At 35.4% G+C, this 14,818-nt stretch overlaps 1 protein-coding gene and 1 pseudogene across 1 annotated transcript; one reads left to right on the top strand and one right to left on the bottom strand.

The window, feature by feature from the left end:
* Positions 1-2,278: 2,278 nt before the first annotated feature.
* On the bottom strand, positions 2,279-3,591 carry LOC137941183 (uncharacterized). The gene is made up of 3 exons (XM_068786487.1): positions 3,374-3,591; positions 3,058-3,263; positions 2,279-2,705 (listed from the first exon to the last, which is right to left on the bottom strand). Exons 1-3 carry the CDS (start codon positions 3,464-3,466, stop codon positions 2,417-2,419), a joined length of 588 nt encoding a protein of 195 aa, XP_068642588.1. The 5' UTR covers positions 3,467-3,591; the 3' UTR covers positions 2,279-2,416.
* A 1,962-nt stretch (positions 3,592-5,553) lies between these two features.
* On the top strand, positions 5,554-10,732 carry LOC137940660 (protein FAR1-RELATED SEQUENCE 5-like; annotated as a pseudogene).
* The last annotated feature ends 4,086 nt before the right edge of the window (positions 10,733-14,818 follow it).

Genomic DNA, 14,818 nt, shown 5'->3' with positions numbered 1-14,818 from the left:
ACCATGTCAACTCATAGAAACTCTGATACCATATTGAATTTATGGAAAAGATAAATACTTCATTGACTTCATTAACTTATTATAATCAAGTGACATGAACTTCTATTTATAATAGAGGAAGGTAGTAGAGTCCAATTACAGTAAAACTACATTTGTCCCAATTACACCCAAACTCTAACACTTAAAGATAAGTCATAGCATAATGAAATAACTCAATATAAATAAAAGACAAACATAACTCAAACTAGAACTTTTCTAGGACGTGACCATAAGATAAAAATACCTTTGTGAGTCCTTGATCTTCCAACTTATGTGATAAGGATGTCAGCTCGTGGTAATCATGATGGGTCCTACTTTTTATGTGTTTGGGCCCATCTTGTGGGCCTTCCTTGGTCATGTGGCATATCTTATAATACTCTTAGATATATGGGTCTTCCTTAGTCATGTGACCCATCTTATAATACTCTTAGATATGTGGGCCTTCCTTGGTCGTGTGGGCTTGGGCCTATCTTCCAACAAATAAAATTATAAATAACTTTTTATAGATAATATTGATCTTAATTGATAAATTAAAATTTTATCGATAACAAAAAATTTTGTGTCCCTTTGGATGTGTGCATGTGTTGAATGTGTTTATCTATGTCACTTTTATATGCACATTGAGATTTATATGTTTAATTTAATAACAACTTATTTGAGCGATTACCTTAGTTAAAATTTTAATTTATAATCTCAATTACCCAGCTCTTGAAAGGCCACCTAGGCCAATAACATGATCGATTATAGGAAGTTCATTAATCAATCATATTTGCATTGCATAACCAAATGGAATTCTAATTGATCCACTATCCCTTGGTAATGATTAATCAACTTAACTTTTCATGACCAAATGTAACTTGTTGATCGATCAGTCCATCGATATATAAATCACATTCTGATAGAAAAATAGCCGTTATGATCAATTGATTGATCAATCAAAGTACTGACTTTTGCCAACGAGCAAAAATGGCTTGTTTGGCTTGGAAAATTATAAATACCCTTCTAAATATCTTGAGGAAGATGAGTTGAGATTTTACTTTCATACCCAAACTCTGCAAAATTAATTTGAACATCAAAGTTTCAATTTTATCCCCTTTGAGAGAAAAAAATTCATTTTCTCAAAACATTTTACATCTCTCAAAATTTTGAAAGCATAGGTAGTTCCATCAAGCTCCCTTCCTTTAATTACTTGTGCTTAAACATCTGGAAATTTGGTTCTCATTTGGATAAGAGTTATCTCCCATATTAAGAAGAAATTGTAAGTTTTTATTTTACTTTTTGTATTTTCATTTATTCTTTTATAGGTTCTCTAGTATCTTGAAATCTAGAGAAATTGGTTTCTAGAACCACGAATCTAAAAGGGGAGTGCTTTACTAGAGTGGGAATCTAGTTCTTTGCATTGAATCTCTTGAGAAATTAGAAATTGTGTAATTTGGATTACATGTGGCTTAAGAGTGTTGAAAACTCTTTGTAAACTCCAACTATTAGAGCATATTTTCCAATCGAGGGTTCAGAAAACTCGGATGGCTTTTGTTTTCAATCGTTGTTCATCGTTTTTTCCCTAAAAATCTACTAAAACAGCACTGTTCAAATCTCCACGGGACTCCCAACTCAATATCTGCAGTAAACTTGGACGTTATCAAAATGGTTTCGATTATCAATCTAAATCTAATGAGGTAATGGTTCTGATTGAACCAGTTTAGCGACCAATTACTTAAAAAAAAAAACAAATCAGAATCAAAAGAAGCTCCTTTCCAGGGTGTACCTCTATCCCTTTCCCTCCACATGAGCATAATTGGCTTTACTAAACCCATCATTTACTTTCTATTGTTAAGCGCTTTCCAACTTCCACCAACACTGAGCAATAAGCGAGAATGGATGAATTACCTTATAGAGTGCATCTACTTCTCGTGTTTCTCACGGTGATTTGTCCCCTTCCACCTGAATGGATCGACCATCCTACCATTCGCCTACAGCCTGAGGATGGAGACGGGAATGGCCAGCCCCGATAGCTGTACAGAGCAATGGATCCAAACTTATTACCAAGCCAGAAACAAAAGTTTAATCGAAATCATTCTAGCTCAAGAGGTGCTCCCTCTCGTGTATTGGCAATTGTTTTCTTCCAATGAACATTCGAGCAACTGGGGCGTCTGCTGTTTTGAGGAATTTTTCCCACTGCTATAATCCTCTCCTCCACCCCCATAAACTGAAAATTTTCTTCCATATCAGAGCACAGACAGAAAACCAGAAAAGATTGATATATAAGCATCGTCTAATGTTGGGACTAAACTCTTTTCTTTGCATAGACAATTCTCGCTAGTATGCTCCATAAGGTCGAAGCGGCAGACAAAGTAAAGAGGGGAGACTACATCGGTGATCAGGGTTTTTCGCTGCCTAACTCGCCAGGTTGGGGGTAAGGGTTCAAGGAGACGCCCTCGTTGATGTGCTTCTGCCACCCGCCTGTGTCGGCCTTGGCGTGGGAGCAGTAAAACAAGAGGGAGAAGACCATGGAAAGCAAGATGAGCGCCGCCCCGGCGGCGAACACCCCCTTCCGGAGCTCTGCGCATGTTAAGTGTTGGATGCCGAACTGGACGCGGTACTTGGTGTGGTAAGCATTCCTGGCGGACCCGGCCAAAAGACAAGCTTCCGCACCCAGAAAAGTAATCCTACGAATCGAAATCAAATGTCCTCAACAAAAAACAAAATAAAATGAAACAACCAAGAAAGCAGTTGCAGATTCGTAAATTGGGTAGCAGTAAGCGGACTGATGAACTGAGACCCACGGCCGCATTGCAAACGGGCAATCTTCCAAGATTCACATTTCTTCTGCTTTGAGATTGTAACCAAGTTCAATTAAACGATTTCTACTTGGTAAGGTTAAGGACAGATGAATTCTGGAAATTAAAAAAACAAATTCTATTTGTGAATGTTGTTCAAAATAATAGAGAAACTTTAATAAAACTAGAACTGTAGAACTGTAGAACTGTAGGAGTGTTTTTTCTTTCGATTTATACTTACCAGGAAAGGACAAAGGAGACAACAGCGCAGGTCCTAGCCGGTCCGGCGGTGAGTCCTCTTCCGAAACAGAGGCATTTAGTGAAGCCGGTGATGACCCCCTGACTCACCAACACAGCGAGGAAAGCAGACAGTCCATACACAGTCGCGGCATCTGAGTCATACTTGCAGAAGGTAGTATCATCGTACTGATCTGGAACCGGATGTCCCTAAGACAGACGGAGAAATTAGAAAACCTGGACTTTTGATTTAAAGATATCAGAGTGGAAGAATCGGAGCAAGAGAAGGAAAAGGGTGAGCAGAGGGTATCGAATCTTACAGAGCTACGTCTTCTTTCAGCGCCAACAGCGAGGACGAAGGCGATGAGATAGAGAGAGGAGACGACGGCTAGAACGGAAATGGAGAGCGCCATGGGGGAGGGGGAGAGGGAGGAAAAGAAAGGATACTTCCACCGACAGTGGATGCGATTAATTTTCTCTTTCCTCTCGGAGCGCCGCTGCTTTGTGTCGAGCTTGCGCGCCTGCGCCTACTTTTGCTTTCCCAATTAGATATATTTGTTTTTTTGGTATTTTCGTCAGTGCAGCCTTACTAGAATCGAGTCATGGGGCCCACGAGTGACTGAAAGAAAACAGCTGGCATACGGATTACCAGCTGAGCTGTCCCTCCATTACGCTGTAATCAATGTTCGAAATTGATTTTGTCTCTAAGTTGCAGGGATTTATCTTTTTAAGTAATTCTGTTTTATCTTTCTTTTTTTTTTTTTTAATGTTATCTTGTCTTTCCTTCAAAATAAAATATTTTAATACCTTATTGGTGGCTTTTTAAAGAAATACTAAAATTTCCTTCATAACTATAATATTTTATGGAGTGATGCTCCTCATTCTCCCCTCGTTCGTTTCCCGTGTCTTTCCTGTTTTCCTTCTTTGTCATCATCTCACAACGATCTCATTATCCGTGGAGAGAAAAAATATTATAATTTTTTTATTATTATTCTATTAATAAAATATAAAGGGGGTATTATTTATCATCAATTTATTTATCAGATATATATATATATATATATATATAGGCATAATCAGGTACGAAACCCGTTTTCATGGAAAAAAATACGAAACGACATTTCTGGCAGTTCGATCTTGATCAACGACGAAGGTGAAATATCCTCGCTCGACTCTCCCGCTCGCCTCTCGTTCCCCATTCTTTACCTTTCTTGTCATTTCAGCTAATCGCTCACCCCACTCCCATTCGGATATTGTTGCCCTCGCCTCATTGTCGCCTAAGCCCCACAACCTCGCCTCGCCTCATTCCCTTTCACCACGCCTTGTCATCATCCTTTTCCTCTTCTTCTTCCTCATCATCACCGGTCATTCCCAACGAAGCCTGATTCCTTTCCCTCTTTCATTCTGAGTCTCCATAGTCGTTGCTATTGGTTGTCATTCCATTGTAAGGTATGAATGAGGCTTAATCAAACTTGCCTCGCCTCATTCCAATTGCTTTGTGTGTTTATTCGGGATTTTTTTTTTTTTACTTTGACTGTTTAAAGTTTTTATTAATTTTGTCCATGAGCGTAGTTTTTTTTTCTACATTTTGAATATCTCCTTGATTTTTGTTGAAAGCAATAGGAAATTAATGTTATCAGCACCCATAAATAGGGCTGGCCTCGATTCGAGCCGAGCCCGAACCTACCTATATTCGAGCCGAGCCCGAACCTGCCTATATTCGAGCCGAGCTTGATTTAAATATTTTGAACTTGAGCTCGAGCTGAGCCTAGCTTCAAGCCTAAAATTGTAATCCTCCAACATACATTTAAAACTTTGTTTAAAATATAAGTCAAATAAATTGTATATAAAATTATGCATACATTTTATATAAAATTGGGCATAACCTCTACTTAAAATTGGACATAACCTCTGTATATTAACCCTGCATAAATTATCTATATACTATGCATAAAATTATTCATAAAAGCTGCATAATTATGCATAAACTTTATTCAATAATCAAACACAAAAACATTCCTTTGAAAAGCAACGCTAGTTTTGTCCATTTGTACTCAATCAGACCGTTCTGATTCAAGGACTGGAAAACCAGATAATGGAGACAAAGAAAAAGTTTAAGAAAAATGATTTTGGATGACTTAATCGTATGCCCATTTTTTGTTTTTTCTTTGGAGCATGGATTCATACAGTAACAGTTTTAACATGCTACCAATTTGTTCTTCTGAAAAACTTGAGTAGAGTTATCATTAAGAAAGTACCTCAAACAATTTGAGTCTCTTCAAGAGCCATGAGCAAGAGACAACCGAAGTTCAAGAAACAGTTTTTTTTTCACGTATTTGTGATCTCGCACGTGCGAAATCGCATGATGGCTTTGCCCGCACAGGGGGGAAAAATTATTTCACCCCTAACTTAGGTCTCTGGTTTTCCGCCGAGACGACGTGGAGGGGCAGGGGGGTCTAGCGGCGTCGACGAGGAGCTATCGTCTGGGCCGACGGCTGCAATGGAGGTGGCGGCGACGGAAGCGGTAGCAATGGAAGCAGCGAAAATGAAAGCAGCGGCAAAGGTAGCGGCTACCAGGGCGACACGGGGGTAAGGGAGTCTACGACGAAGGCGGCAGGTGAGCAGTTGTCAACGATGATGGAGGCGGCCATAACAGCAAACAAGAGGGGCTCGATGGTGATAAGGATTGGCGACGACAGATGAGGGGAGGAAAAAATCGAAGTCGAACTCAAAGACGACTCCCGCTCTCGGCTCCCGGTTCCCGATCCTGAGCCCTTGTTAAGTTAATGAGCCGACTCGCAAGCTTTCGAACCGAACCATGGTTCGGTCGAGCTCGTCTCATTAGCTCAAACGAGCCTTATCTGTATCTCAAACTCGGTTCGAAATCCAGATAAATTGAATCAAACAGAGCCAGAATAAAGCCAAGCTTGAGCCGCTCTCGAACCGGCTTGGTTTGATGCCACCCCTACCACCCATAAACACTTGTATTTCTTGGTTCTTTTTTAATAAGAAGAATTGTTTATCTCGATGATTTGATGACGCTTATTATCTCAGGATAAACATCTTTATCTAGGTGATGTGATGAAGCTTTTTATGGTTTTGTTTATCTCGAGATATTATCTCGGTTAGGAATGATGAAGCTTCTAATAAAGTAATATGAGCATTGGCCAAGAGTGATTCAATATGTTTAATAAAGCATTTTTTGTGGTGATGTCTAATAAAGCTTCTAATTGCCTTTGATTCGATATGTTTTTTGGGATTGTTATTTGCTTGATAATTTCAAAGAGAAGTCAATCCTTCAAGTCAACTATTAAACTTAAGTCAGGTAGATAACCATTGGGCACCTAATTGATTCTAATGTCCAAAACTTTCTTAAACCAATGAGACAAGTGAAGTTTTAAGATGGTAATGGGTTCATCAAATTCAATCAAACATTCACCAGAAAGTAGGGCAAGGAGTTGTCTTGTAGCAAGAATAATTGTTCAATGCCGTCTTATGAAGGGATAAGTCATACATTTTGAATACGTATCGAAGTCAATTGATTAAAAGACATGTCATCCTTGTGTGAAATCGTTTAGAGATATCTATACTATAGTTGAAGAAAATAGCAAGGTCAGAAGGGCTTACACTTTTCAATGTTCACCTCTTTTTTTTGGGGATAAAGAGTTAAGGTACAAGTATCTATAATCATTTTCCAAGTTTGCAAGAAGAGGTAATTGCTTGCCCATTCTTCCCGTGAAGGCTTGTTGCATGTAACTATGTATGTTAAAAAATTATTTTGATACCGGTAATAGCACCTTGAACGAATGCTGAATGCTCTTGTTTTTATGGGTGCTGAACGAGATCTAATTATCCTGGTTCTCGTTGAGTATTCGATTCTTGTTTATCTTAGTTCTCGTTCAGTTTTTTATGGGTGTTGTTTTTGCCTCAGTTCCAAAAACAATAATTGGGGAGCTACAAAGTTTTTTTTATTATAATTAAGTATTTTTAAACTATTCCAAACATAAGGATATCTTATATGTTTTTTATAATAACATTTTAGAAGTCGTCAGACTTTTGGCATCTCTTGTCATTTACTGATGAATGTTTTGTGTATGTTATTCTTTTATGAATTTGTTTAATATGTTCATGTGCTTTCCTTGTAAAGATGGAGTGTGATGAAGAAGCAAATATATGTGAAGAACTATTAGATGGTGAAGGCACCTTGGACTATAGAGGGGAGAATGAGTGGAATCCAACAGGAAAGGAAGATAAATGTTCATATGTACCAAATGCTTTGTGAATTACTATCAAAATACGAAATGAATGGTAGAATGTTCATATGTTCAAAAGATGGATATGCAAGGAGAAATCATAATTTTGAATAAATTATAAAAAAAGCAAGGAATCATAAGAGATGGGTGTGGGGCATTAATTAGATTCATTAAAGATTCTAATGAGAAGTGGAAATTGGTGAAATTTGTAGAGGATCAAAATCATGTCCTATCAACTCCTCATAAAAGGCAGTTTTTGCCTTTGAATAGGCAAATCACATAAGTGTATAAAAACTTGTTTGATACATTCAAAAATGTTAATTTTTCTACATCAAAAGTTATTTCTTTCTTTGAGATATTATCTGGAGGATATGCCAAGGTTGGCTATACTAAAAGAGATGTTAGAAATTATGAGAGGGACATGAGACAAGAATTAGGAGACTGATATTGAAATGTCGTTAGATCATTTCAAGGATCTACAAGTAGTAAATCTATGAAATAGATAATGAGAAGAGGTTAACTCACTGGTTTTAGATAGATGGAGAGGCTAAGAAGGCATATCACAATTTTGGTGAAGCAATTGCTTTTTATACTACTTATAATTCTAACCAATATAAATTGATATGTGTGCCTTTTATTGGAGTTAATAATCATGGACAGTCTACAATATTTGGTTGTGGGTTATTGAAGAATGACAAGGGGGATTCATTTATTTGATTATTTCAGGAATTTCTCATTGTTATGTCAAACCAACACCCTCGTGCAATTGTAACTGATCAAGATCCAAGTATATCACATGCAATTAAAATTGAATTTCCAAATAATTTTCATGTATATATATATATATATATATATTTGCACTCTATCACAGTCGCCTAAGCCCCGCAACCTCACCTCGCCTCATTCCCTTCCACCTCACCTTGCCTCGATATCATCCTCTTCCTCGTCGTCACCACTCATTCCCAGCGGCGCCTGATCCTTCTTCCTTCTTTCATTCTATTTTTCCTCTTCCACCAAAGCTTCTCACAAAGTCTCCATCGCTATTTCTAGTGACATCTTTTCCGTCTAGTTGCCATTCCATTGTAAGGTACAAATGAGGCTTAATAAAATTTGCACCTAATCAATATATTTTTTTTATGTTTTTATTTTTTGCAAATCTGTTAGAGAACAGCATTTGACTCTGTTAGAGAACAATATTCAGCTCTAGTAGAGAACAATATTCGGCTATTGCTTTGTCTTGTTATTCAGCTTTGATTTTTTTTGTTTGCTTTGTATGCTTAAATTTTGATTAATTTCGTCAGTGATGCAGTTTTTTTTATATATTTTGAATATTTCCTTGATTTTTTTTAAAAGCAATAGGAAATTGATGTTATCAGTACCCACAAACCACTTGTCTTTGGAATGTTGAAAGATCTCTTATTATCTCGGTTCTTGCTTAAATTAGAAGAACTTTTTATCTTCGTAATTTGATGACACTTATTATCTCGGTGATGTGATGAAATTTTTTATGGTGTTGTTTATCTCAAGATATTATCTCGGTCAAGAGTGATGAATCTTCTAATAAAGTGATATGAGCATTGGAGAGGAGTGATGTGATGAATGTTTATGGAGCTTGTTTAAATGATCACAAGAGCTGTTGTTATGGGTGCTGAATCGAATGCTGAATGTTCTTGTTTTTATGGGTGCTGAAGTTCTATAATGTTGAATGAGCTCTTATTATCTCAGTTCTCATTCAATATTTGGTTCTTGTTTATCTCGGTTCTAGTTCAGCTTTTTATGGGAGTGGTTTTTGTCTCAGTTCCAAAAATGTAGTTGGGGTGCTATGAACTTCTTTTCATAATTAAATGTTTTTAAACTGTTCCGGACATAAGGATATCTTATATGTTTTTAATTATAATTTTTTAGAAGTCATCAAACTTTTGGCATCTCTTGTTATTTACTAATGAATGTTTTGTGTATGTTATTCTTTTATGAATTGGTTTAATACAATCATGTGTTTTCTTTGTAAAGATGGAGTGTGATGAAAAAACAAACATATATGAAGAATTATTAGATGATTAAGGCACCTTGGATTGTAGAGGGGACAATGTGTTGTGGAATCCAATAGTAAACAAAGATAAAAAACCTAGAGTAGGTATGTTTTTTACTCAATTGAGGAAGCATAATTTTTTTATTATAATTAGGCTAAGGATGGAGGATTCAGTGTACGTAATGGCTAGGCAAATTATCATCAAGATACCAAAGAATTGAATGGTAGAATATTCATATGTTCAAAAGAAGGATATGTAAGATAAAATCATAATTTTGATCAAACCATCACAAAAAGAAACTGGGGAATCGTAAGAGATGGGTGTGGGGCATTAATTAGATTCATTAAAGATTCTGATGAGAAGTGGAAAGTGGTGAAATTTTTGGAGGGTCACAATCATGTCCTATTGACTCTTCGTAAAAGGTAATTTTTCCCTTGAATAGGCAAATTACACAAGTGCATAAAAACTTGATTAATACATTCAAAAATGTTAATGTTTGTACATCAAAAGTTATTTATTTCTTTCAGATATTATTTAGAGGATATGACAAGGTCAGGTATACTGAAAGAGATGTTAGAAATTATGAGAGGGACACAAGACAAGAATTAGGAGACTATGATGCTGAAATGTTGTTATATCATTTCAAGGATCTACAAGAAGTAAATACTTCATTTTTCTCTTTGTATGAAATGGATAATGAGAAGAGGTTAACTCAATCTTTTTGGATAGATGGAGAGGCTACAAAGGCATATCAAAATTTTGGTGAAGCAATTTCTTTTTATACTACTTATGATTCAAACCTATATAAACTACTACTTGCACCTTTTACTGGAGTTAATAATCATGGACAATCTACAACATTTGGTTGTAAGCTATTGAAGGATGAGAAGGGGATTCATTTATTTGGCTATTTACGCAATTTCTCATTGCTATGTCAAACATACACCCTCGTGCAATTGTAACATATCAGGATCCTAGTATAACACATGCAATCAAAATTGTATTTCCCAATAATTTTCACAAGTATTGTATGTAGCATACACTAAATAATATTGGTGAGAGAGTTGGTCCTATTGCTCTTGATGAAAAATTCCAGCTTGCTTTTGCAGATTGTGTATGGAACTCTGACACACCAAAAGAATTTGAAGCAGAATGGTTATATATTAATGAAACATTTCAGTTAGATCATTATGATTGGTTGCACAAAATCTTTAGCAAATGGAGTCACTGGGTTCCTGCATATTGCAAACACATATTCATAGCTGGAATGCGGATGACCCAAAGGATCAAAAGTATGAAACCTTTCTTTGAATCTTACTTCAATAAAAATAAATCATTAGTTGAATTCATTCACAACTATGAAGCAACCATAAGGAAACAAAGGCAACAGGTGTAGAAGGCCAATCATGACACATCTTATATGAAGCCTCGAATGATCACCCAATTCAATGTTGAGAAGAAAATAGCAAAGGTATACACAAGGTCCATATGTTTTAAGTTTCAAAAAGTACTGAAAGAGAGTCTAAACTTTGGTTCACAAAGGGAAGGAAATTCAACAATACATTGGGTAAAATTACTTAGGGGTGGGTACATCCTCAAATGAGCAATCTCGAAGAGTTTCATATGATCCACATCAACAATTTGCCTGTTGTCCTTGTATGAAGCTTGAGTCGGAAGTATCCTTTGTAGGCATATTCATATCATTTTAAGAAATGAGTATATTGATCAACTTCCTGAGCATTATTTCAAGAAGATATGAACACAAAGTATAATTGTTAGTTCGGATCAAAGTGGTTGTGAATTTCGAGGTGATGTAGTGCCTTTAACACCTAATAGAATGAAGAAGTTGAGACTTATTTGGGTTGGCTGCTTACGTATAACAAATTGTTCTAATGAAGCATATGAATTCACAAAAGAGAAAATAGTTGCCCTTCATCAATAATTAATTGAGTTCCAATCACTTGAATTGGTGAAAAATGATTTTTGGAATGAAAAAAATAAAGCTAATTCTTCAATTTATCCTCTTTAGATTTCAAAAACAAAAGGTAGTTGTAAGGGTTGTGTTGTCATTGTAATGAGCTAGCATACCATGATAAGAGGAATTATCCTAAGTTGAAGAAAGGGCAATTAATTACTTATTTAGTTATATTTACAATAATTTATTTTGTTTTCTTATGTACTTGTTCATTAAGTTTGTTTTCTCTTTATTTTTTTAAAGTGAAACATCTATATCAATAGAGGGCCATCCCTTGGATGAGTCTCAAGCTTCAACAACAAATGCAAACAATAGTGAGTTTTTAAGTTATTATTATGTGACTGGTTATGTGGCTATTTTAAGTTTATATATTTTGTTATGGTGATACATGAATCAAAAAAGTTGATATTACTGTAATTATTTTGCAAGTTTATGAACAACAAAAGATTGAGAACTGCTACAAGGAAAATTTTTCACAATTTGATCGTTTAGAGTATGAGTTTTGAAGGCATACATTAATCTTTCAGATAGATGATGCTCTACACAAGTTGTGTCACAAATGTTGAAGAATATAGGGTTAATTATTAGAAGTTTCGATGAAGAAAATTTGTCAAGTTTTGAAGCACATTATTCTTTATCATTTGTACTACGAAATTTTCTTCATCTATGAATTGTATCACAAAATGTATGTTTTTAGTTTCAGATGTAATACCCTTATGTAATTTAAACATATGTAATGCACATTATTCTTTATCATTTGTACTACGAAATTCTCTTCATCTATGAATTGTATCACAAAATGTATGTTTTTAGTTTCAGATGTAATACCCTTATGTAATTTAAACATATGTAATTGTAGCACTATAATTTTAGATATATTTTGAGCATTGTGAATTGCAGTTTCCGATTGTAAATTTGAGCATCAGGAAGAAAAATATGATTACACAACTCACCATTGTTCTCTTAAACTAATATTTTGATGTGCTAGTAGATGAGGTATTCATCAAAAGCAAGGTGCCATCACCTGTAGAATCTTCCATCTTAGACTGCCTTGTATTGGCAAAACATATTTTTATACCATAATAAGCAAAGTTACGCAACATACATTTTTTTTCAATGAGCACACTTAGAACAATAACACTCTGAACAACAACTAGCCAGTTCTCAGACATTTCTCTTAATCACCAGCTTCTATATATGTATCAGGCCTTCAAAAATCTCACTTTGAAAATATTGGAGTGGTACTCTCAAAATGGCAATACTTGTTATCATCCTTCACCCAATATGCCTTGTGGCATTGAATTAGTTCATTTAGATCTGGCCACTAGTCCAAATTCTCCCGAAGCTGCAAAAAGAAAAAATCAATGAGATAGATAAATTCTCACTACTCTTAGAAGTCATCCATGTCAAAATCCTTGTAAATAACTACTCTTTGGAGGTTGAACAAAGGAAATACAAGAAACAATAAGTAAAGAAAAAAATCTATAGTTAAAAGTTCAAAGCAATAAGTGTAATATGACTCTACTGGTATTTGAACCTAGATCTCCAGTTGCCTGGTGCCATACCATTAGACCACAGAGTCTTCTCAATAGAATGGAAACATTATAGCCAGTATACATCTCAAGGCAGCTAGTTATATATACACCTAACACCTCAAGGCATACATAGTCATTCCTAAACCCTACAATATCATCAGACAAACCTATTATCACCTGATTCACCTCTCATGCTCTTCTTTCTAAAAGTACCTATTTTGATTTTTGGTTACCTATTTGGAAATTTTCTATCAATATTTTTTCTACAACACAAATATCAAAGTTCAATACTTTCCTGATTAATCTCACTGTCAAGTTCAAATATCACATTACAAGGTCAATACGATACAATTCAGCATGAACAACTTCCACATCCAAATTTAGTCACATGATAGAAATAAATGCCAACTACAAAGCATAATCCAACATTGAGGAATAGCATTGTTTTGAACATCACCTAGAAGCTAAGTTGACTTGTATATACAGTTTTATGAAACAAAAGGAAAACTTATAGTTGGGCTTTTTGTGATAAAAAAGAGATAATAATAAGGCTGCACAGAGAAGAAGAAATATTCACATAAAATAGATTAATTTGGGGCTTACTATTCCACCCCCAACTCCAAGTCCTTGTCTACTCATCATGACTGTTCTGCCTCTCTACTTGGCAACATAATAAACCTGAAAATCATGTAAGAAATTTGGTCTTTGTGATAGGAAGAAAACTGTAAGCTTTCAATCCTACATATTTCCTTCATAAAAATGAATGTGGTTTAGACATTTGTATCAAGAAGGAAGAGTAGAGGTCTAGATGCATGAAAATGGACATGGAGTCCTAAGTCTAATTAGTATTACCATATGCAAGATAGCTATAACATTTAGAAGAAAATGTTAAAAATAATTTGCTAGAACATATTTCAAAGCATAGAAGATTTGAGAGCAAAATCTGCAACCTTTTCCATTAAGTTTTCATCCAAAAGAAGGCTGGAATACTTGACATCTTTGTGAATTATGAGAGGGTTTGCAAGCTTATGAAGATAAAAAAGTCCTCTTGCTGAGCCTAAGGCAATTCAAAATCTTCTCTTCCAGTGAAGGTAAATACCACTTTTTCCTACAAGTGATTGATTTTGAAGGAAATTTTCATAAACAATTTGGAATATTAGAATAAAAGAGATGTTTGGTTGGGGAAGGAGGAAAAACTAGTTTAAGTTTTAAGTTGTGAAGCCAAATCAATGCCCTACACTAAGTTGGTATGCAGATCGTCACCGAGAAAGAGTTCGAGTTGTAGCCTGAGAGAGCATAGAGAAAAAAATTGTGAGTGTGTGTGATATCTCTTGTAAACTATTTCCACTTTATAGTGGATTACTGCAACGGCGAAAGATAGGACATGATCTCACCTTGAGGCAAACATGTATAAATCTTGTTATTTGTTTTTGTGTTTGTTTTTCCTTTCTTCCGCGATTATTATTATTACTCTCATTAGTTTGGAATTAGGGCGTTTAATTCATAACAAGTGGTATAAGAGATTTGGTTCATGATTGAGAGCAATAGTTGGAGGAGAAGGATCGACACTTGGAATCAAGAAGTTCGATGGTATGGATTTTTCCTTCTAGAGGATGCAAATAGAAGATTATTTGTATAGTAGAAAGCTGCACTCACCACTTCTAGATATGAAACCAAAAGGTATGAAAGATGATGAGTGGAATCTTCTTGATAGACAGGTGTTGGGAGTAGTAAAGTTAATACTGTTGAAGAGCATTGTTCACAACGTGGCATTAGAGAAAACCACGACGGGGATCATGAAGATTTTATCCGACATGTATGAGAAGTCTTCCGCAAATAATAACGTACGTCTCATGAAAAAACTCTTCAATTTATATATTACAGAAAATACATCAGTGGCTTCACATTTGAATGAGTTTAGCACGATTGTCAATCAATCCATTCAAATTAAATTTGATGATGAGGTTTGTGC

Source organism: Aristolochia californica, unplaced genomic scaffold, assembly GCF_029961685.1.
Source record: "Aristolochia californica isolate CCGP_79_NKW_82.1479 unplaced genomic scaffold, dmAriCali1.0.hap1 SCAF_9, whole genome shotgun sequence".
Classification (NCBI taxonomy): domain Eukaryota; kingdom Viridiplantae; phylum Streptophyta; class Magnoliopsida; order Piperales; family Aristolochiaceae; genus Aristolochia; species Aristolochia californica.
The sequence above is the reverse complement of the archived record's forward strand: the minus strand, read 5'-3'. Positions and strand labels throughout refer to the sequence as shown.